General features: G+C 48.4%; 2 protein-coding genes across 2 annotated transcripts; both read left to right on the top strand.

Annotated features, from left to right (window-relative positions):
* Positions 1-212: 212 nt before the first annotated feature.
* On the top strand, positions 213-4,210 carry zgc:73226 (uncharacterized protein LOC402792 homolog). Its single transcript, XM_037484145.2, has 6 exons — positions 213-363; positions 2,282-2,414; positions 2,562-2,643; positions 2,922-2,995; positions 3,463-3,609; positions 3,709-4,210. The coding sequence occupies exons 1-6, from the start codon at positions 321-323 to the stop codon at positions 3,755-3,757; spliced, it is 528 nt and encodes a 175-aa protein (XP_037340042.2). The 5' UTR covers positions 213-320; the 3' UTR covers positions 3,758-4,210.
* A 7,123-nt stretch (positions 4,211-11,333) lies between these two features.
* Positions 11,334-21,561, top strand: thbs4b (thrombospondin 4b). The gene is made up of 22 exons (XM_037484944.2): positions 11,334-11,633; positions 13,758-13,955; positions 14,170-14,420; positions 14,551-14,653; positions 14,738-14,820; positions 14,906-14,957; positions 15,049-15,200; positions 16,062-16,199; positions 16,626-16,703; positions 16,824-16,982; positions 17,106-17,210; positions 17,306-17,413; positions 17,704-17,863; positions 18,685-18,803; positions 19,173-19,225; positions 19,337-19,530; positions 19,838-20,016; positions 20,111-20,159; positions 20,240-20,436; positions 20,541-20,713; positions 20,860-20,999; positions 21,232-21,561. Exons 1-22 carry the CDS (start codon positions 11,555-11,557, stop codon positions 21,288-21,290), a joined length of 2,829 nt encoding a protein of 942 aa, XP_037340841.2. The 5' UTR covers positions 11,334-11,554; the 3' UTR covers positions 21,291-21,561.
* The last annotated feature ends 381 nt before the right edge of the window (positions 21,562-21,942 follow it).

The raw sequence follows: 21,942 nt of genomic DNA, 5'->3' as shown, positions 1-21,942 counted from the left end.
TGGATCAAGTCGACTCCAAAACGGTGGTTCGGGTTCATTTTCTAGGGCGCACACCTGGTGCCTGGTTGTTGGCACCGTGTGACCCGGCTGAGGTTTGTTTTGTTTACCTCATCCATCCTGGCCCGTGGGAACGGGATGGGGAGGGAGCAGAGGATGGTTGGTTGGGGGGGCGGGGGGCGGGGGGGGGGATTAGCACAGCGTCAGTGCCCGGTGTCTCTTTTTTTTTTTTAGACAACAACAAACTCCAGAGCGGCGGAGAGAACAGCGCAACCAGGCACAAACCCGCGCGCACCCTTCCATCCACACCACGGCGTGCAGCCATGTCTCTGCCCGGCTCGCAGGCTCCTGAGGACGGACTCCACGGTGAGTGAGTGTTCGCCGGTACACGGGCCAACCGGGCGGTTGTGCGCTGTCGCGCATCGTGGCGTTTGTTTGCTTGCCTTGTTTTGCTGTCCGAGGATCGCCCGCAGGGGAGGGAAGCGGATGGAATTCACCCCCCCCCCCCAAAAAAACGCGAACTATCGACCCAAAACCGATTCACTGTGTCACCGGCAGTTGTGACGTGACATCATCCCATCACCGGTGCAGGCGCGCGGCATCTCGTCGCCGAGGGAAGAGGCCGCAGGTGTTGTTTGCGTCGTTGTTGTGTAAACGGATTCCCCGACTCACCTGTTTGTTTCTCTGTAAGCCAATTAAGATGCGCAGATTTCCCGAGGCTTACAGCTGCAGTGTGCCGCGAGCTCATTGCCTGGCAGAGAGGATGCTGGGTAATGATGTTGAGGGAGCAGGACACTCCGGGAACGTCTTGATGAGCTTTAACTTGATTCTTTAAAGGCAGGGCAGGGGTATTAGACGCCATTATTGCAGCAAATCCAGGAATTTGAAAATTATTTTATGTAATTGACAATCCGGAGACTAACAGTTTTTCTGTTTTGTAAATTTCAGTGTGGTTTCAACTTATAATTTAATAGTGGCATGTTTTCTAAAAAAAACCCCTCAACTTTCACTTCTTCAAGTCATTTGTTCTTACTTACACAAGACTTCAGCTTCTCTCTATTTTTGAACTCTTTCAATACCTTCCGATATGCAAATATTAAATTCTCAAGTCCGGCGCAAATAAGTCACTCAAGAAGAAAAGAGCCTTTGCTTTCAAATCAAACAATTGCATGAAAAGTCATTTATAGACGAGGCCCAAAACGCGTCTTTTTGAATTGCATAAAGCGTTTAATGAGCTTCCATCTCGTGTCCACGTTACATAAAGCCGATTTGCCATTGGCAGAGATGAACGTGTAAGGGATTGCAAAAGTGATTTAGTGTTTCAGAATGATGACCGACAAGTCAGACAACAACTCCGTTACGTCATTTCTCCCCTCTGTAAAGCAACATGAATAGAAGAAATAACTGGGGCAACAGTTTCCCTGCTGTCGCGTCCCTCCACTTCTCCGCCCACTCCTGCCTCCGTCCCCTCTGCTGCTTTTTGGGTGATTAGAGTGTCCAACACCTGCGTGAAGAGCGGTCAGACGGGATGGGGAGGGCAGATGAGGTGTTGATATTTCCTAAATGCTGCCCGTGTCACAGAGGGATAAAGGAGAACCAGGAGGGGGGGGGGGGGGGGGGGGACAGCAGAGGGCCAATGGCTAATCTCCAACCGAAATAAGCTCTTACGTAAGCAAGCATGCTGTCAGCCTGCGTTAGCCTTGCCCTACTGTGTGTGTGTGTGTGTGTGTGTGTGAATCTCTTCCTCCTCATGAACAGCAGTGACCATTCATTCGTTCATTCGTTCCTGGGCTGCGCGTGGTCTCCAAAGTCATTTATTTCGTGGACGTGGATTCTGGCTTCGCTCTTCGTCAAAGTGTCGGTGCGCGTGTGCGTTCTGCACCACACTGTCCATCTGGTCACCGTCCCGCTTGTCTTCTAACGTCACGTCAGGACATCCGCGGCGCCGCCGCGCACGTCGACACACGTCAACACGCATCATTGTCAATGCACACCAAAGATGCAACGTCATAGGACTAAACTAATTGGATTGTTCACATAAAAATGTCTATTGTTTGAGTGAAATACGATGCATCCTAAAGCCTTGTTAGTGGGATTACTGGGTTATTGAGGGCAACTGAAGATACAGTGGGCAGTAAGGGGGGGAAACCATATCAAATCTAATATAATATTCTGAATATTTTGTCCCACACCAGCCTCACCTCCCCCCTGTTTTACGCGTCGCAGCGTGACATTTGTCACCCGCCCGTTTCAAACTCCGCGCCTCCTGTTGTCTCCTCCTCAGGCTCCTGGGTGGAGCTGGAGGAGCTGATCACCGCGGCGGGGTCGCAGGAGGAGAGCATCTCCTCCGCCCTGCAGGGGGAGCTGGAGAGGATCCTCCTGGAGGCCCAGCTGGAGTGCGAGAGGAGCAAAGACAGGTGATGTGCAGTGTGTTTGTGTGGGTTATGTTGTTGTTGTTGTTGTTTGGGGGGGGGGGGGGGGGGGTTAAGCAGAAGCTTTAATGCAGTCAGTCCGCATCTTGTTGCTATTTCCCACATTGCAAAAGTTCTGCTTGTGATCCACAGTCCGACACGTGAGGGGACTCCGCAGTCCACCGGTTCCCCGAGACCCACCAGTGATCAGGACAGTGACTGCATCACCATCCAGGTATTCATCCTAATCCAGGACGGATTAATCACAACAGACATTTCATTTTGTTATGAAATGACCTCCCTCTGGGTTCATTATTTGAGCCAATTAACTACAGCTCAAAAACAGTCTACTTTTAATAAAACCTTTTTTTTTTTTTTAAATGATTGATTTCCTCCTTTCCTGCTCATTTGCGTTTATTAAAGCTGATCAGCTTGCAGACATTAAACCTCTTTGCCAATTGTAGATGTCAGAATGAGTGATTCTTCGGGTTAAAGTCTATTTGTGTGTTGCAGGAGGACGCTGAGCGCAGAGTGGACGCTGACTGGGTGTGGGACTGGTCCAGTCGACCTGAAAATATGCCACCAAAGTAGGCACTCCTTCCCCCCCACCCCACCCACCCGTTTTACTTCATAGTCATTTTGTCCGCTTTCATTCTTTTTTTTTACTACATTCATAAGTCACTGGAGTTTTTGGAAGCATTTACAAAGACATAAAGGTGATAAACGATTTGAAAGCATTAGCACTTTCCTGCCAAGAGTTTGATGTGGAGATCAATACCTCTCACGGCGGTGCAATAAGAACACTTATCAGCATGTTGCATCGCAATTGTTTAATCGCTACAGAACAATTTTTTTATGCTCACTAAGATTTAAGTGCTGCAAATTTACCTGAGTCTTTTTTTTTTTTTAGTTTGGCTTTGACAGCACGTCCCAGTGTCCGTTTGACAAGTCGCTCCTAACCGTTTCTCTACCTCGCGGCCCTCTTTGCATTCTCAGTCCGTTTATTTATTTGTTTATTTTCGTCCTCCCTTTTTCGTGCTACTTCCTCCCGCAGAGAGTTTGTGTTTCAGCACCCGAAGCAGCAAGGCTCCCTGAGCGTGAGGAAGACCGAGGTGATGAAGAGGGGCATCTTCTCCTCCGATGTCTTCCTCGTCCTTGTTCCCTCGCTGCTGGCTTCACACTTGCTCACGCTTGGAGTCGGGTGAGACACTTTAAGCGTTTTTTTTTTTTGATGATGCCAAACTGCTGTTTGGACGAAAGAGGTTTAGCAATGTTCTAAACTTACTCTCGTCGTTTCCAGGATCTACATAGGGAAGCGTTTGGCCGCTTCCACGACCAGCGCCATGTGACGTGGGCCTGCAGCCCGCCTCGGTCCTGCTGCTGCTGCTGCTGCTAGTTACTACTAGCGCTGCGTGCCGCAGAGGCCTGAAGAGAATAAGGCCGATCTGGACCAGCGCGGCCCGGAGAGGGGGAGATCGGCCCCCTGGATACAAGAGGAAGGAGAGAACGAGTCTTAGCTCGCTTAGAACAAGAAATCCCTTTGGAGTGGATGAGAGGAAAACGGTTGGGGACTAAGTGGGATGAGATGAGATGTGGTAGCCTTTCACCCAACCTTTGGGGGGGGGGGAAATAAAAAAAAGTCTGTCATTTGTCAATACGGATGAGTATGTGTAAGAGCAGTGACGCAGTATCTGACGCAGAGACTTTTAGTTGTGCTTTTTGTCCCGTAAAACCAAAATTTAAACGTCTGATCACCGGTGAAGACAATCATGATCCCATTAAACTTCACTCCTCAAAACCTTTTAATGTGCCTCTTGGATCTTTTGTTCTTCTCGTACAGTCTCATCTTGGACGTGTTCAATGAATGCAGGGAAAGTGAAGCGCTCTCAACCACATTTACTGCATTGAGACTGAGCCGGTAAATGTATTTTTTCGCTTCTGTCAGGAGATTATTTTCAGGAAATCATTTAAGACTGAACGCAAACCCTTCGACTTTGACATCACGAGCATCTGCCTAGAATGTATTACCTTTCCCACATGAGGTAAATCACTGAAAATTACTTTTTGGATTTGTTCTGATAGGCTCTATGATGTGGTTTTTATTACTGACAGCCACCATGACCGACTCTTCCTCTTGTCTAGCATGACATCATCAGTCGGTTTCTCTCCATCTGCTTTTGTCATTCCTTACCTCACAAATGTCTTCCTTTTTTTTAAATATAACACGCTGCTGCTTGACCAGTCAAGGGTCTGGCATTTTATGGGTTTCCCATAAACCAGAGAGCCGTTTCCTCTTAACGCGTCATGAAAATAACTGAGAAGCAAACCGAGGCTTTGCTGCGCTGCCTCGAGTGTAAAGCCCGTCCATTTGTTGTCCGGCCCAAACGAACCCAATGAGTTCATCCGCCATTAGCCGAGTGTTTTGATGTGAGGAATCCCGCTGAGCTCGTTAAAGCTACGCCTGGCCACTCGGAGCTGACGACGCAGCAACGGGCCTGTGTTGGCAGAGCACAAAAGCCCCCCCCCCCCTCCAAAATAACACACCCAGGTGTGAACCATGCCTGGGTACAAGTACGTCACTTTCAAACAACAAGGAACAACAGCAGCGAGGTGACATTTTTAAGAGTGCTTCAAAAGTGTCCAATCACCATTCTTCCGTTTATGTTGCTATTAAGGGTTTCAATAAAATGGTTTTGTGGTAGGACCATTTTAACTATGACAAAATGGTGTTTATGTCATGTTCTGATGACAAGACGCTAAATTACACAAAGTGATGAATTACAAACCCCCCCAAAAGGGGATTTAGCCGCCTGAGGTGCGTTAGCGGTTGTTGGAGGGAAAGGGCAAAGTCACATATTCGTGGGCGGCAACAAAAACAGATGCGTGAAAACACACGGAGGCCATCGCTCAGAAGGTAAGCTCCTTAAAAGCTTTATTGCCGGCCGTAACCACGGCAACTGTCTACAAACACAGCTTCCGGCTGTGGACTACGCGCGCAGGCCGACCACGACCAGGGTGCACTACGCAGGGTGCAGGTCTCTCTGCCGCGGTGTTTGCTTCCAATATTGCTAAAATCAAACTAAAATCAACTAAAATATGATCAAAACCATTGAATTGTCTCTTTAAAATGAATTGTCTCTGTTCCCAGATCTCCACGATGGCTTTGATGAGTGCAGTTTCATCACCATCCAAAGAAATCGTCATGAAAGCTACGACAGTTTGTCAGATTGATCCATGAAGCTATGATTTTCGGCCTGTGGATGAAGCCTCCATCCCACCCCTAAAACCCGTTTATCCTCCGCTTTGAGGGCCGACAGTCGGTCACAGGTGCCACCGGCTGTTTTAAATCACCCTGATTTCACACAGTAGCCCTGTGATCTGCGGATGCCGCGTCACCCTCCCTGAAGAAAGTGGTACAATGACTACAGCGAACCGCCTTAAATGCCACGTGTTCGTTTTTTCTGTTTTTTTTTGCAGACTTAGTAGGTGCTCGTGGAAGAACACAAGGACACTGTGGCTCAAACCAAATGTGGAACAAATCTGTTCGTTCCCCCGGTCTCCATTTCAGGGGTCGGACATGTGACTCTTTCTGGGAAACCCATTGTCCTCCTGCTTCCGCGCCGCCAGACAGGAAATATACAGAGTCCCGTTTCAAATGGTTTTTGGATGCAACAGAGAAACCCGTCGACATTCGAACAAGGCGAATCGTTTGTAACTCTCCACTTCACCACATGTGGCCTGACTTCCGCCTCCCAAACCACTTCTTCAGGAGGGGAATCGTAGCCCGTGACTCCACGTACGAGAATGATGTTCTCCCACTCAAGAAATCCGACACGTAATAATAACACATAACGGGTAAAAACCATTTGTTCCCCAATAGTTGGACCCGTGCACAATAAACACATTCGTCTCTGAAATGCGATGCCTGCTTCAGGGGAGTACTGTGGTGAATGAAAGGATGTCAGTAGGAGGAGATCACCGCGTCCCCTTCAGATGTGATTTGACATTCTTTATTGCACAATGAATGCCCCGCCGCAAACGTTTTCAGAAGACATCTTTTTTTTTCTTCGGCCTTTTATTTCAAACTCTGTCGCCCTTGACAACACCGCAGCAGTTTGATTGTGTCTGAACAAAATCCCACTGCGTTCCCTCCGCACGGCGGGCCTCTCTAGCTCAGACACGCTCGGTCTTAACGTGCCAGAGCTACGGTGGATTAATGGGAGCACCTGGAAGGAGGCTCAGTGGGGCTCAGTGGAAGCGCCGTTTGAACTGTGCAAAAACAAGCTGCGGAGGAGTGTTTTGTCCTCTCAAAAGTTGTTGTGCAACTGTTTTTTTCTATTTAGAACGCTGACTTAAATGGGACATTGAGTTTATTTTTTTCCTCCCCCATTTTAGTTTGTATGTTCGTGGTGAATGCTGAAGATAGGAAACAACACTAAACCTGCCAGCATGCGTCATCAGAACGTCCAGCTTCACGAGGCCCCCGTCCCGCCTCTCCAATGCTGGAATTCGGGGAACCATTTCCAACTATTTCTTTCCAAAACAACCATCCAACATTCACACCCACTTCATGCCCTTTACGAAATGGGTTGAATTGGATTTTGTATTTTTTTTTCCTAAACATGACAACTATTTCTTTCACCTCGCGTATGAACAACTGCAAGCCTTCTCTGAATGGCAGCTGCCCCGTTCGCTCCACCTTCAAAGTGGCAGTTCGGGAAAACAACTGTTAACATTTCCCAACGCGGTCAGACACAACGTCGTTGGGAATAGTTCTTCAACAGTCATAACCTGGCCATTAGAGCCGCGCTCGCGGGCTTATTAAAGGCTGTGGGCTAAAAGCCGACATCCACATTGCGGTGATGCGTGGCAGCGCTGTTTAGCCGGTTTTAGCGCTGTTTAGCCTGTTTTAGCGCTGTTTAGCCGTTTTTAGCGCTGTTTAGCCTGTTTTAGCGCTGTTTAGCCGTTTTTAGCGCTGTTTAGCCGTTTTTTGCGCGGTTTAGCCGTTTTTAGCGCTGTTTAGCCGTTTTTAGCGCTGTTTAGCCTGTTTTAGCGCTGTTCAGCCGGTTTTAGCGCTGTTTAGCCGTTTTTAGCGCTATTTAGCCGTTTTTTGCGTTGTTTAGCCGTTGTTTAGCCGTTTTTAGCGCTGTTTAGCCGGTTTTAGCGCGGCATCGTTTGCTAACATGCACAAAGAACAAACTATAGCTAAAGAAAACTATATGTTGAGATCATTCACTCTTGATCCTCTCAGAAAACAGAGAGAGGAAGTTCAGAGAAACAGCAAAAGGTTGCGTCGGTGGGTGGTGAACAACAAGAAGGAGCGGGGGGGAGGGGGGGTCAAGTTGCAGCGAAGATTTACAGCAGCCTGTAACCCCTCTGTGAAGTGTCGCAGGTGACGTGCATTAGCCCGGAGAGGGCGTGAGCGCGTCCAGCTGCTGCGAGTGACTGAAGGAGCAGCAGCTGGACGCGGTCTGAGACACACGTGGTAAACACATCGACCTTCACCGCGTGACCTCGCGCACTGCGGAGAAAGTGCAGTGTGAGGTGCTCCCGGAGCACGCTGTTGTTTTAGAGACGACGCGTTCCCCGTTGCGATGGCGCGTAGGCCGCTCTGAGAGTGCGTCTGCGCACCGATCATCAATCTTCAGGCATTAGAGCCGTGTTTTTCCAGGAGAGGCATCAACAGTTTATGTTAGAGCGTCCAAAAGTGAGATCATTTTGAGCGATTCTACAGAGGTTCGGTCAGGTAAATGGAATTGAGATAATCTATCAATGGTCTTTTTTCTTTTTTTTTGCACACAAAACCAGACTAATGTTCTGACTCACACTCAGCTAAAAGCCAAAATGTTTGCGGTAATTCACTTTAAAGAGCCGAAGGCCAACGGCTAAATGAATCAACAATTGTATCGAGCGGTGGCTCATTTCTAAAGATTTTCTGTTGCATATTAGCTCAGAAAAAAAAAGATTTCCGCCATGACATTTGCTGTATCATCCGTATTCGTGCCCTCTCTGCTGTTCTGGACCGTTGCAGGGAACTCGACAGCCTCATCCACCATGACACACCAATTTGGCTCAAGAGTTTGGAGCCTTTAATGTGCTGCAGGATGTGGGTGCGTTTATTAAGCCTCTGCCTTGAGTTCAGAGTCTGTCCAACACCAAAAATTCAGGCAATTTAACGCTGGATTTTTTTTTGGGGGGGGGGGGGGTTTGGAGCGAGTCCCCATGCGCCAGACTGGGTGGATGTTCCGATAGATGCTGCAGATTTAATGGGGTGTTGGATCGCCCCCCCCCCCCCCCCCCCCCCCTCCCTCTTTGACTTGCTGACTCGCAGCTGTTGCGTAACCTCATCAGGTGAGACAGTGGAGCGCTTGTTAGACGCGGCGTCCCACCGCGTAACGACCACTCAGCGGCCCGAGTGTGGAGACTTCAGACGTCACCTCCAGCTGGGGTCTGCTGCGTCGTAAAAGTCTGTGTCCTCAAGCACGAGGGCACCGGTTTGAGTTGTTTTAGGATAGTATTTATTGTGGAGAGGAACCTTCATGTGGTGTTTTCTTTAATGTCACATAATGCCTTTCTTTTTTCCTCACGCAATCAACATCTGTAAACTTTTTAGAAACAAATAATTCATTTGTTTGATGTAGAATAAACTGACGGCACTAAGAGGAGGTGAAATATTTGCATTGGTATGCGAGTAAAACTACTATGTAAAGTCATGTAAATCTGCAAATAATGTAAACCACCAGCGTATTGACAATTAAATGAATTGAGCTCAATAAAGTAATCTACAACGATGTAAAAGAAGAACAACAATTCATCTAAAACAAACATTTAGATTAAGATTGCTTTTAAGACGGGAGGAGGACGAGTGACGAGATCCTTTTTGTCAACCGAACCATTGGAAATCTTTTCAGGTGAGAAAGGTCAACTTTTCATAAAACAGTGTGTCCAGTGTGTGTCTTTTTTTCCATTTCTCTTTTCTGGAAACCTACACCACCAGGAATGGAGTCAATAGATGTACTGTTTATAAAAAGGAAGGAACTGAAGAGAGGTTAACCTTGGTTGGCTGAAGGATCCCTGAAACAGTACAAAATAAAAATACTTAGTTAATAAAATAAATAACATTTGTAAAATAAGAAAATGAATTAAAAATGGGGTTGAAAAGTCATGAAGAGGCTAAAGAGGAGAACTTTCAAAGAGATGTCAAATATATACAGGGGAAGAATAAGGGAAGTGGTAAAAACGTACGTGTGGTTTCTATTTAAAAGGAAATAAAAGAAGAGACTAGAGGAGGCCTCTGAAGACGGGATGCCTGGGTATAAGATGGCCATTTGGGAGTGACGTAGGGGGGGCGAGTGTCTTGTACGGTAACAAATGGTTGAATAAACAATACAATGAAGTCTAGGCCTTCACTAATGCAGTATAAAGATGACAAATAGTTTCCATTCGGTCCAAGAGCATTTGTAATGTCGAGAAGATGATTTATTTTGTTATTTAGGGAGCAGGACTAGATGGACGTCATCCAGCTTGTCTCAACATAAACACTTTTTAGCCAAGTAGCAGCTCCAAACTGTCTGAAAGCACCAAAAGGAAAGAGGACGCAAACAAACTGTCAAAAACGTTGGCTGGATTTGATGAAAATATACACAAGAATAACGTATTAATTGGTGCAACATGCATGTTTCTCCTTTTGTTCCCAAATAATTCCCCACATGCTTCCTATTTCACATTCTTGTCTCTGATAAGTGTTCCTCATTAGTCAGGACGCCTGCTCCATCGGTACCGCGGTACGTCCTGTTACCCAAACCAGCAGAAGCCTGAGGTAAGAGTTGAGGTGAATGGCACAGTCTCTGGATTCGGGCTCACATCTGTATCGCCCCAATAAAAATAGTCCAGATATGCTGTCAGAGAGGTTTGCTGGTTTTGTGTCCTGGTGTGGTCTCCAAGCAGGCCGTGCACGGAGGTCCGTGGGGCTTTCTGCGATCCGGGCACCACGGCGGCTGCGAAGGAACACTGATAAAAACCAACCAGACAGCAGATAAAAAAACTCTGGGTGTTCTGCTCCCGACTGGATGGAGTCCATGTCGGTGCACAATCAAAATACCGGAGCCGCGGCGTCCAGGTCCAACCGCGAGGAACACCTGCGGTACAGCCCAATGGAAACCATGACTCATTTGCTGCTGTTTGTTGCTACGGATACTCGTGTTTGTCCTTTTAGGGCGAGAACATCACCTGGCGGATTGGCTTTGTCGAATTGGTTTAAACATCATCACAGATCAGTCTTTTGTTTATTCAACTCAGCGGCACATATTGGGAATGGGGAAAAAAACAAAACAAAAAAAAACGCCATCAAGACCCCAAAACCTCCTCGTCCTCGCTGCCAACCGTGTGGTGGAAGTCGCCCGGTGCCAGACTTCTCGCTGAGGAGCTGGAGGCCGCGAGAGCCTGGCGGTCTGTCTGGAGCTCTGCTGGCCCGGGTAACGCGGCTTGTTGTGCTCATTTCCTGACTGTGCCCGGAGGGGAGGGAGGGGGGGGGGGAGGATTACGACGGTAACACGGGGGAAGGTGTCTCATATGATTCCTGCAAAGAGACGTGAACGAGGCCTCCCTTGTTTCCCAGAGCAGGAGAAATATTCTCCTTAAGTCTAATTGCTGCAAGCGGGAAACGCTTTAAAGTTCACCTCAAGCATGAACTCAAAAAGACCAAATATTCTGCGTTCAATTTAAGCTGAGAAATGATGTCAGTGGCCAAACGCGGGCTCCGCTTGGATTAATAGCTACTCGTGTGCGGCGTGTTTGTTGAAGGTCCCGTGGGGCCTGGCAGCACCGGAGCAGGAGCCAATGCAAAGAGATCCTGCAGGTTCACTCCTTCTCTCCATGGGGCCGTCTGAGGAAGCTTTTAAAAGCAGGTTCTGGGCCCCCGAGGCTCCTCCTCTAGTGAGACTCCTTGATCCTCACGTCCACAGACCGGCTCAGACCCACGCACAAGCGACTTCCATCCGGATCACCAATGGCGCTCTCATCTCACTTCTGAATCCAGAGGAGGAGGCGAGGACCGCAGAGGCTCCGTCCGAAGCTGCGTGTCGCATATATCGATAAAGTCACCAACAGAGAAAGTGCTGATCTGGGACCAGCCGGAGAAGGACGAGATGGGTGTGTGGACAGCCTTGATCCTGGCCTCGCAGCTGCTGTTGAATCTGAGCTTACAAGTGGATGCACAAGCTTTAGGTGAGTTTTGAAATTTCCCTTTTAATATCAGTTTATTTGATTTGTCAGAACATTTTCAAAAAAACTTTCATTGATTGGCAGTGGCCAAATTAAAAGGCTAAATTTGAGCTCACAAACATAAAGACAATGTTTCTGATTCTATTTTAATGCCAAAAGTTTTTCTGACTTCCATGATGTAATCCTCCACTTTTTAAATATCTGGCAACAAAAAAAAGATTTAATGGCTCCAACACTGGTTCAATGCATAATGGATAAAGCAGGCACTGTGAAAGAGAATATCACATGCATAAAGAAACACAAAGGACTAGACATGGCGCCTGAGACTCACTGAGATATGAATAAAATGCTAAATGTCAGTTGAAGGAGAGACGAGGCAGCCGAACGCATTTCCATGTTTCTGACAGGAAGAAGGCAAAAACAAAGAGCGAAAGTAAACACATTTCTGCGAAGGTGAAGTCCTCCTGCTGTTCATATACACACAGCCGCAGCTGCTTGATTATTTCAGCTTCGGGAGGTTTCAACTTTCTGGCCCAGCTCGGGTGCCACGCATGGGAACCATCAGAGTTAATCTGGGAGCAATATTGAACTTCGAGTCACACGGAGGCATTAAACTCCCCTCCACCTTTCTCCCTCTTTTTTTTTTTTTTTCTTTCACAGTCACAACACAATGTGCTCAAGGTCATTCGCCAAACCCGAGCGCGACCATGCGGAAAAGATCGGGGGTGATAGTTTATCAGCTTCTTACAAACCACTCCAGTGATAGATGGCGTACCTCCCACCATCAACCCGACAATCCCCACGAGGTTTCGGGCAATAGTTGCCTGATGTTGTGTATCAAACAAGTCCAGTTTAATTGGAGTTCATCATCTATCATTTCCCGCGCAAACGGGCCAGTTGCCCGCGTGACTGGATCGGTTCGTAAAGGAGATCATGTTGCGGTGATTTCAGTAGCACAAAGCAACAGATCAACACCGACGTCCTTAAGGATGACGTCGCCGGGGGGGGATGAGATCAACAGATTAAATGTTTAAAAAAAAAAAGAGTGATTTACGTTTAGCAGGATTTCAAATACAAGACTCGATGATGTGCTGTAACCACAACTCGTCTCCGCCGCTAGCCAAACTCCCGAAATATCACCTATTGGGAGGCTTTTGTCTCAACTGTGTGACCTCACTGTTTGTTTTAACAACATGCTGAAGCCGTTACTTCACCATCGCTGGCTCCACTGACCACGATAAACAAAAGTAAATCACAGCTTTTCGACATCAGTCTTTTTTTCTTTCTGGTGGTGTATTTATACGCTGATGTTAAGGAGAGGACACGGCACCGGCCCAATCTGTGGCTTTCAGCTGAACTAGTTCTACGACGCTTGAAATCGGAGGGTTAATCGCGGCGGTGAAACCAGGCCCTTTTCTCAGGGTCGTGTAAGACGACCCTGACCCCCACAAAGCCCCCCCCCCTACGCAGAAGATTTATGAACCGTGGGGCTTAACGTGTGTTTCTGTGCGTGCCTTTGTGCCGTTACGGGGGGGGGGGGCGGAGGGGGGGGACTCAAAAACACTTCTTGTTTCGTTTATTTTTCGGCCTTCCCACACCGAGTTAAAAAGATACTTTGTTTTTTTGAATCAGGCTACGTGGGCAGCGACAAATGGTGGTTGACAACACCGTGTAAAGCAGCCTTTACATGTGGCTTTGTCCCATCTGAATGCATCGGCTTTTAAACCCCCCCGCGTTTAACTGAAACCAAGCGGCACGTGAAATGCCAGGTGAGAGTAAGACGGGGTTAAAAAAGAAAAAAGAAAAAGAGGACTCCATCTGGGCTTTCTTGCTTTCCGCGATCCCGCCTGAAGATGGCTGACCTCCTGTCAAGCATTTGGGAGCAATTTCGCTGCCTCGTGCCTGCAGGCCTTGCAGGCCGCTTTTTAGGGGTGCTTGTGCATTCATGATTCGTGCAGATGGCGGACTTCGGATTCCGTGCACATCCTTCCAGCTCTCAAGTCATTTTTATTAAAAAGAGGACTCTGAGTCTGCCACGTCGCCGCCGCCTGTGAAAACAATATTCCTACCTCCTCATCCAGTACTCATGTGCATTACCGCTTCTCTCTCTTTTTCACCTGTCAACAGTCTACGATCTGCTCACCTCGCCCGATTGCCTGCCAGACCTGCTGCAGGGGGGTCTGGTGGAGCAAGGGGTGCACGAGGCTTTCATCCTAACCTCCTTCAAGTTGCAGCCCAAGACCGGAACCAGCGTGTTTTCCCTGTTCAACCCTCGGGACAACAGCAAGTACTTTGAGTTCACGGTGATGGGGAAGCTCAACAGAGGTAAGCCACCCCCACGAAAGACAGACAGAGGCCGCGGTAAACGTTGTAGCATGTGAGCCATTGTTAGCATGCGGATGTTGTTACAGCCTCTCAGAGCCGCTGCAACTGCACGAATCCCCCCCCCCCCCCCCCCCATGTTAAGCAAATGCTTCATTTTGAAAAATCTACTTTCTTTCTCGCCATTTCCTCCTCTCCCCGCTGCGTCCTCCAAAAGCCGTGCTGCGCTACCTGCGGAGTGACAAGAGGACGAGCTCGGTGACCTTCAACAACCTGGTCCTGGCCGACGGCCAACAGCACCGGCTGCTGTTCCACCTGAAGGGGATGCAGGCGCCCGGGCCGGGCGGGGTGGAGCTGCACCTGGACTGCAGGCTGGTGGAGACGGTCAGGGACCTACCCGCCGCCTTCCAAGGTCTGCCGGCAGGCTACGGGACGGTGGAGCTGAGGACCATGCAGGCCAGGGACCAGGTGACCCTTCGCTTGCACGCGCAAAACGTACACGCCGCCTTTCTGGCCCAAAAGTGGACGTGGAGATTTCAACAAGAAACGTCTTGGATGTTCACCTGTTATGTTTTTTTTTGTTTTTTGGTTGGAACAGGAGAGCTTAGACGAGCTCAAGCTGGTGGTCGGGGACACGTTTGAGAACGTCGCGGCGCTGCAAGACTGCCACTTTCATCAGAGAGACTCCGTCCAAACGCTCGGTGAGATTCTTTCACAGAGAAGGTCAAATACAATCGCAGGCGTGCGAAAAATCGACAGAAACTAACAGGACTTTTTTTACCCAGGGGTCAACACGAAGCAGCTGTCCAATCAGATGCTGGACTTAACCAAGGTGATAAACGAGCTGAAGGACGTCCTCATTCAGCAGGTGATTACCACGGACAGCTCCCCTGGGGCAAGGACTCCCGACAGCTCACCCCGAACGCATTTAATGTCGTGTTTGTCCTTTCCAGGTCAAAGAGACGTCGTTCCTCAGAAACACCATCTCAGAGTGTCAGGCCTGCGGTGAGATCACGGGTCCCTCCAAACGCGGCGCCCTGGGTGAAGGCTTTTTGGTGTGTGCCGGAGGAAATAAATTGCCGTCTGTTGTTGAAAGGTCTCGGGGGCTCCGAGGTGGTGAAACCCAGGTGCGCACCAGGCGTCTGCTTCCGCGCCAACCTGTGTATAGAGACCAGGGACGGTGTCGAGTGTGGGCCGTGTCCGGATGGCTACACCGGGGATGGCTTCAACTGTGACGACGTGGACGAGGTAAAGCTCAGGTTGTGGGTTTTCTTCTTGTGTTTTTTGGGGGCTTTTTATTTGGTCTCAATGGGGAAAAAGATTGGGGTTGTGAGTCAACCTTTTGACCTCCAGGGGCAATTGTGCGTGTGGAAACAAACACCAGATGGACATGTTAAACGTGTAGCAACACGTTAAAGAACTAAAGATTGTGCTAAACATTTTTACTTTTTTTCAAACACATTTCCAATACTGAGCAACTTAATGAGCAGAGAGCGAAAACACGCTAATGCTGCGAGCTTTTTTGGGGGTGTTGAAAGTAGTATGAAAGTAGTTCAACAAAAAAGCCGAAACCATAAATAGTGCTTTTCCTTTGTCGTTATATATTCAAAAGTTGTGTCATATCAACTCTGCCAACGTGACTTCAACGTCTCCGGCTCCTTTTTTTTCCTTCAGTTTATTCCAGTCGTGTGTATTATTTCCACTCTGCCTTCCTCCAGCAGTGAACATCTCAGTTTGCCATGTGAAGCGGCGTAGAGGTGACAGATGACTAGATGAGACATAACACGAAGCTCCGCAAGCTAATGTGGTATAATAAGGGTTTAGGGATAAAAGCCACAGGTAAAAGTTGGGGAATTCAGCTCACCTGTAGGCATGACTTTTAATGAGGTGCATTTCCCTGTTAAACTTCTCGTGCTTGCGTTGACCTCTTTTCATGAGGACCGGCCCCCTCAGCCTCCTCTCTCTCTCTCTCTCTCTCTCTCTCTTTGCATCAGCCAAAGTGTCATCTACTCTAAAAGCTTTTTGGGGAGAGAAGCAGAGTGAGAACCATTTACGTTTTTTTTTTTTCGGCTTTCCTCCGACCTCGTGTCCTCCTTCCCTTTCCCGCAGTGCCAGTTTAACCCCTGCTACCCCGGAGTGAAGTGTGTGAACACCGCCCCGGGCTTCCGCTGCGACGCCTGTCCGCTGGGCTACAGCGGCCTGGCGGTGGAGGGCGTGGGCGTTGTGTATGCCCAGACCAACAAACAGGTAAAGGACTGAGTCAAAGAGGGAAGACAACTAAACACAAAATCAGACCAGAATTTAAAAAAAAAATGAGATAAAGAATGCATGCAAAGTACGGCATTAATCAACTTAAAATGAAGGTGGTAATTATTGTGCACATAAGAGTGTAGAATGTATGTAGATGTAGCTAGTTTGTGTGTGTAAAGCTATGATAAAAAAAGAAGCACAGGATCTTGAATCTATCTGATGATCCAATGAGAAACAGAAGAAGAAACAAGCACAGCTTCTTATTATATCATCAGAAAATAAACACTTACCCATCGGAATGAAATTAATCAGAAGCATAATTGTACTAAAGAACAGATGCACTTGCTTTCCTCGCTGTTCATTATGTATTTCAAGCGGTAATCATTGGAACTTAAAAAGATAATGATCTAAATTCCCTTTCAGGTCTGCGACGACGTCGACGAATGCAAAGCACCCAACAACGGAGGCTGCGCCGCAAACTCCGTCTGTCACAACTCTGTGGTGAGGCACCCCCCCTCCTCCCCCCCCCCCCCCCCCACAGAATAATACACGCGGGGACAAAACCATCCCACTTGAGTTTGCTGTCCAAACGAAGCTAGATGCCCCTGGTTCCTTGCGCAGGGCTCTTACCACTGTGGCAGCTGCAAGACGGGCTTCACTGGAGATCAGGTGAAGGGCTGCAAGCCCGAGATCAGCATCAGCTGCGGCAACAGTCTGACCAACCCCTGCGATGCCAACGCACAGTGCAGCTCGGAGAGGGACGGGTCGGTCCACTGTCAGGTAGGGTATCACCCCCCCCACACCCTCACCCCAACCGCTTACTACCTGCGCACACACACACACACACACACACACACACGGCTGCATGTACGTGCATGTCTTGAGTTTCCTCCGCCTCCACAGTGTGGAATCGGCTGGGCCGGGAACGGCTTCCTGTGCGGGAAGGACACAGACATCGACGGATACCCGGATGAGAAACTCAAGTGCAAAGATGTGAACTGTAAAAAGGTAACTGGGAGGTGTGCAAATTGTCAGCAAATGCAACTTTGCTGAGATATTCAGGCCTGAATTCACTCTTCTTCTTTTTTTTTTTACTGTCACAGGACAACTGCATGTTCGTCCCCAACTCGGGTCAGGAGGACGCGGACAGGGATGGTTACGGAGACGCCTGTGACGAGGATGCCGACGGGGACGGCATCCTCAACGAGCAGGTTGGTGGAAACGGTTTCAACAAATACATGAAACATTATTTCCCTCATTGATTCATCGGTTGGTTGTTTCCAAAACGAATCAATTCACTCAGTCCGTGTTACTTCAAAGGTTTCCTCAAGCTCTGAGTGTTGTTTGTCCAAGAAGCAGTCCAACAAAAAACCCCAAAGTTCTTCTGAAAGCTTAGCATAGCAATTAAAAGAAAAGAATATCAGCCCACCTGGCGCTACCATTCATAACTAATATTATTTAACCTTATTTCTGACCCCGAATGGGGCCTCTGTGCTCTCAGGACAACTGCAGGTTGAAGGCCAACGTGGACCAGAGGAACACCGACAAGGACGGCCACGGCGATGCCTGCGATAACTGCCGCATGGTGGAGAACCCCGACCAGAGGGACACCGACCGCGACGGCAAAGGGGACGCCTGCGACGACGACATGGATGGAGACGGTACGGAGGTGGAGGCGGGGTGGAGCTCAAATAGGCTCGTATCATCAGCGGTCCCTCCTTGACATTTCTACCTCACTCTTACACATGTAAAACCTGGTAAACAGGTAGACAGAAGGCTTTTGGGGAACGTGATAAAATCATGGTTGTATGGATGTTTTTGTGAGCCAGCCGAGGCTTTAAACAGCACTGCAAAAAAAAAAAAAAAAAAAAAGAAGAAAGTTAAGGCCAAAAGCAGTGAGAGCCCGGAGCGAACACAAGCTTTGATGATTCACCAGCGTGATTACACCTCAGAAAACCCCAAAGGCGAGGAGATGGTTTCTCATCTATTGCGGCTGCTTGACCTTTATTATGCATTCGTGCTGCTGCCTCCCTCTGAAGAATAAGAAATAACGTCTGAACACAGACTGCTGTCGGCCTTCATGGCAAATACAACAGTGCAACCTAGTGGCCCGGTTTCAAGGAGCGCGTTATTCAGCCGATCGAACAGTGGAGCTGATGTGACGTCTCAATTATGCATTAATTAATTAAATACAAATTCACTAATTTCACTAAGTGGGAGGAATTTTTCAACTGTATCCATACAATTATGGTTCCATATTGGCAACACCCATATTTCTTCATAATCCCGCTCGGCATTAACTTTGTTTTGCTGCAGCCAAGGATTCCAATCTGCCAATTATTCTCTCCATAAAACAAGGGATTTGAAAAATAACCCCCAAAAAATGTCATTTAAAAGTCATAAAACCCAAGTTAAATATTTCCACTGCTGAGAAGGAGTCAGCCTAATGACACTGAGATCCCTTGTTGACTGCTGAGCAAAGGCCTGAAGAACTTTCTGGACAATTGCCAGCGTGTCCAGAACAGGGACCAGCTGGACCGGGACGGAGACGGCGTGGGAGACGCCTGTGACAGCTGCCCCGACATCCCCAACCCGAACCAGGTCAGTCGCACTTGGACAGAAGGACGGGGGGACAGATGGCTGTGGGGGGGAAAGTCATTTCCATTTTGACTTCCATTACATGGCGAAGGGAACATTTTTACTTTTCGCCTCACCTCAACATCTCACGTCATTAAGTCTATTGACTATTTAAAAAAAACATATATGGCATGTTTATGGATTATATGTTCGTTGTCGTAGATTTAAAACAATGGTTTAAATGACGAATTGTGTCTCTTTGGGGCTACTGGTGATGTTTCAGATGTGTGCCAGTTGATATTTTCACAAATTATTGTTCTCTGCTGGTTTTTATTTTTAAAAGTTTGTCTGATTTTCTTCCTCTTTCCTGCTCCTCATCCGCTGTTGTTTCAGTCCGACATCGACAACGACCTGGTGGGAGACTCCTGTGACACAAACCAAGACAGGTGATAACATTGCTGTTGTGATCTGACACCTGACCCGCTGAACTTCCACCACGGCCATTTGTTAAAAAATTTGCATCACGTGACGGTGTCATCCCCCCCACCCCCCGGTAGCGATGGCGACGGTCACCAGGACACCAAGGACAATTGCCCGTTCGTGATAAATAGCTCGCAGCTGGACAGCGACAAAGACGGCCAGGGCGACGAGTGCGACGACGACGACGACAACGACGGGATCCCCGACTCTCTGCCGCCGGGTCCGGACAACTGCCGGCTGGTACCCAATCCCGACCAGATCGACGACAACAGTGAGTGCCCGGCGCCTCGCGGCCTCCCTTCATGGCCATCCGTGTCGAGCGAACACAGCCTGTTGTTTTCCTTGACGTCCCATTGGCGGCCGTTTCGTATTCACAGTCTGTCGGCCCTTTTTTGGCGTTTTCACCTCGGCCGTCCTGAAGTCTCCTCGCTGTGACCTCGCGGGAGACACAAATGAGCGCATTACTTTGCATGAATTACACAACACAAGCGCCGTTAGTCAGCGTTTTTGCACAACTGAAACAATGACTCACGTTACCTTACTTTGACGGCTTTTAAATCGCCTCCGTGTCCCCTCAGGTGACGGAGTTGGAGACATCTGCGAGTCTGACTTTGACCAGGACAAAGTGATTGACAGGATTGACAACTGTCCCGAGAACGCGGAGGTCACGCTGACCGACTTCAGGGCCTATCAGACGGTGGTACTCGACCCCGAGGGCGACGCCCAGATTGACCCCAACTGGGTGGTTTTGAACCAGGTGAGTGAATCTTTTTCTTTATCTGTATGCATCTACATCGATTTAATCCAGATTAGAAATAAATAAAGACAAAATATGAATGTCTCCCGCGCAGGGAATGGAGATTGTGCAGACGATGAATAGCGACCCGGGACTTGCTGTTGGTAAGAACCATTCCCGCTGTGTTGAACACGTGACAGTAAACACGCATTTAGTGTTGAGTGAGTCGCCTTCCCGCCGGCAGGCTACACGGCGTTCAGCGGCGTGGACTTTGAGGGAACGTTCCACGTGAACACGGTGACCGACGACGACTACGCCGGCTTCATCTTCGGCTACCAGGACTCGTCCTCCTTCTACGTGGTGATGTGGAAGCAGACCGAGCAGACCTACTGGCAGGCGACCCCCTTCAGAGCCGTGGCCGAGCCCGGCATCCAACTCAAGGTGAGAGCACGGGTCGTCCAAATTCCCCCCCCCCCCCCCGCTCGTCCCGTTTTCATCCCTCCTCATCTCTCTCTATCTCTCTGTTATCTGGCGCCGTTCGTCAGGCCGTGAAGTCCAGGTCCGGCCCCGGGGAGCACTTGAGGAACTCGCTGTGGCACACGGGAGACACCAACGACCAGGTGCGCCTGCTGTGGAAGGACCCCAGGAACGTGGGCTGGAAGGACAAGGTGTCCTACCGCTGGTACCTGCAGCACCGGCCACAGGTCGGATACATCAGGTACGGTCCATTCCATGGAGGCGCAGAAGGTTTAATTGGTTTGGATTTTCCAATAACTTCCTAGAATCTCAACATCTATCGTGCAATCTAAAATATTTTGAGCATAATTGCCATTATAGCCAATTTTCTTTTTTGGTTTGGTTTAGGGCCCGTTTTTACGAAGGAACGGAGCTGGTGGCAGACTCCGGGGTCACGATCGACACGACCATGAGGGGAGGGCGACTCGGTGTGTTCTGTTTCTCTCAGGAAAACATCATCTGGTCCAATTTGAAGTACCGCTGCAACGGTAAGAAAAGGAACCCACCAATCACCATTCTGTGTGTACTCTATACAGGTGTCTATTGTGTTGTGGGTTTTTTATTTGATGAGCGTGCACTCTCGATGGTTTTGCTGTCATGTCTCCTTTCATGGCTCGGTGTCTGAGAGGTGATTTCAGATTCCGGTGCTGTCGGTGAATAGAGCGCACAGGCGCGTCCTCGCCTGTCTTCAGACTCTAGCTTTACTTCTCCCTCCCGCAGACACCATCCCAGAGGACTTCCAGGAGTTCAGCACGCAGCACAGCGCCGACCCACACTAAAGCCGAGGGACCAAGGAAAAAAACATGACACCAGCTGCTTCTGTGTGTGTGTGTGTGTGCGTGCGCGCGTGTGTGTGTGTGCTGATTGATTTGTTTCAATACACATGTGATCACCATCGCGGTACTGTGTGTATCATCACGTCCGTGGCCCAATTGTGTTTTTTTTAACAGTTTGATTATCTCTCAAAGAATTATTTTGAGCTCATTATGCGGAAAGGTTTTAAGTTGTAATTATTTTTACGCTACGTGATACGACAAAAAAAACAAACAAGATAGACACGTCGCAGCAAATTAGATAATAACAAGTGTTCAATAATGGATAGCCTCCATAAATCTTTTACATAAACATTAGTAAAATAGGTGTTTTTGGCTTACATGCAGCATAATAAACATCTTCAACAACATGGAAGGAACTGTTGCTTAGAATCAGCCTCGTACCAATGTTGCATTTTGACTGGAAAACCATTTGTTTCCATTTGTTTATCAGAGCGATATTTTTACTATTTGCAAAGAGGACACTTTGTTTTGTACGACTCAAATGTCAGACTGTGCCGTGCCTCACTTACTTGAAGATGACCTTAAAGCTCACATTAAACCAGGTTTGGTTTCTCCATCATGTGGTCCTTTGACATCTTGATCATTTCATCTTCTC

This window comes from Pungitius pungitius, chromosome 18, assembly GCF_949316345.1.
Source record: "Pungitius pungitius chromosome 18, fPunPun2.1, whole genome shotgun sequence".
NCBI lineage: Eukaryota > Metazoa > Chordata > Actinopteri > Perciformes > Gasterosteidae > Pungitius > Pungitius pungitius.
The sequence above is the reverse complement of the archived record's forward strand: the minus strand, read 5'-3'. Positions and strand labels throughout refer to the sequence as shown.

Bases quoted from the DNA above. Each gene is read 5' to 3' on its own strand.
- zgc:73226 (XM_037484145.2), top strand. From the start codon at position 321: ATGTCTCTGCCCGGCTCGCAGGCTCCTGAGGACGGACTCCACG. The intron at 2,644-2,921 runs GTATTCATCCTA...TGTGTGTTGCAG, and splicing joins GTGACTGCATCACCATCCAG to GAGGACGCTGAGCGCAGAGT. The intron at 2,996-3,462 runs GTAGGCACTCCT...TTCCTCCCGCAG, and splicing joins CCTGAAAATATGCCACCAAA to AGAGTTTGTGTTTCAGCACC.
- thbs4b (XM_037484944.2), top strand. From the start codon at position 11,555: ATGGGTGTGTGGACAGCCTTGATCCTGGCCTCGCAGCTGCTGTTGAAT. The intron at 17,211-17,305 runs GTAACTGGGAGG...TTACTGTCACAG, and splicing joins AAGATGTGAACTGTAAAAAG to GACAACTGCATGTTCGTCCC. The intron at 20,160-20,239 runs GTAAGAACCATT...TCCCGCCGGCAG, and splicing joins CGACCCGGGACTTGCTGTTG to GCTACACGGCGTTCAGCGGC.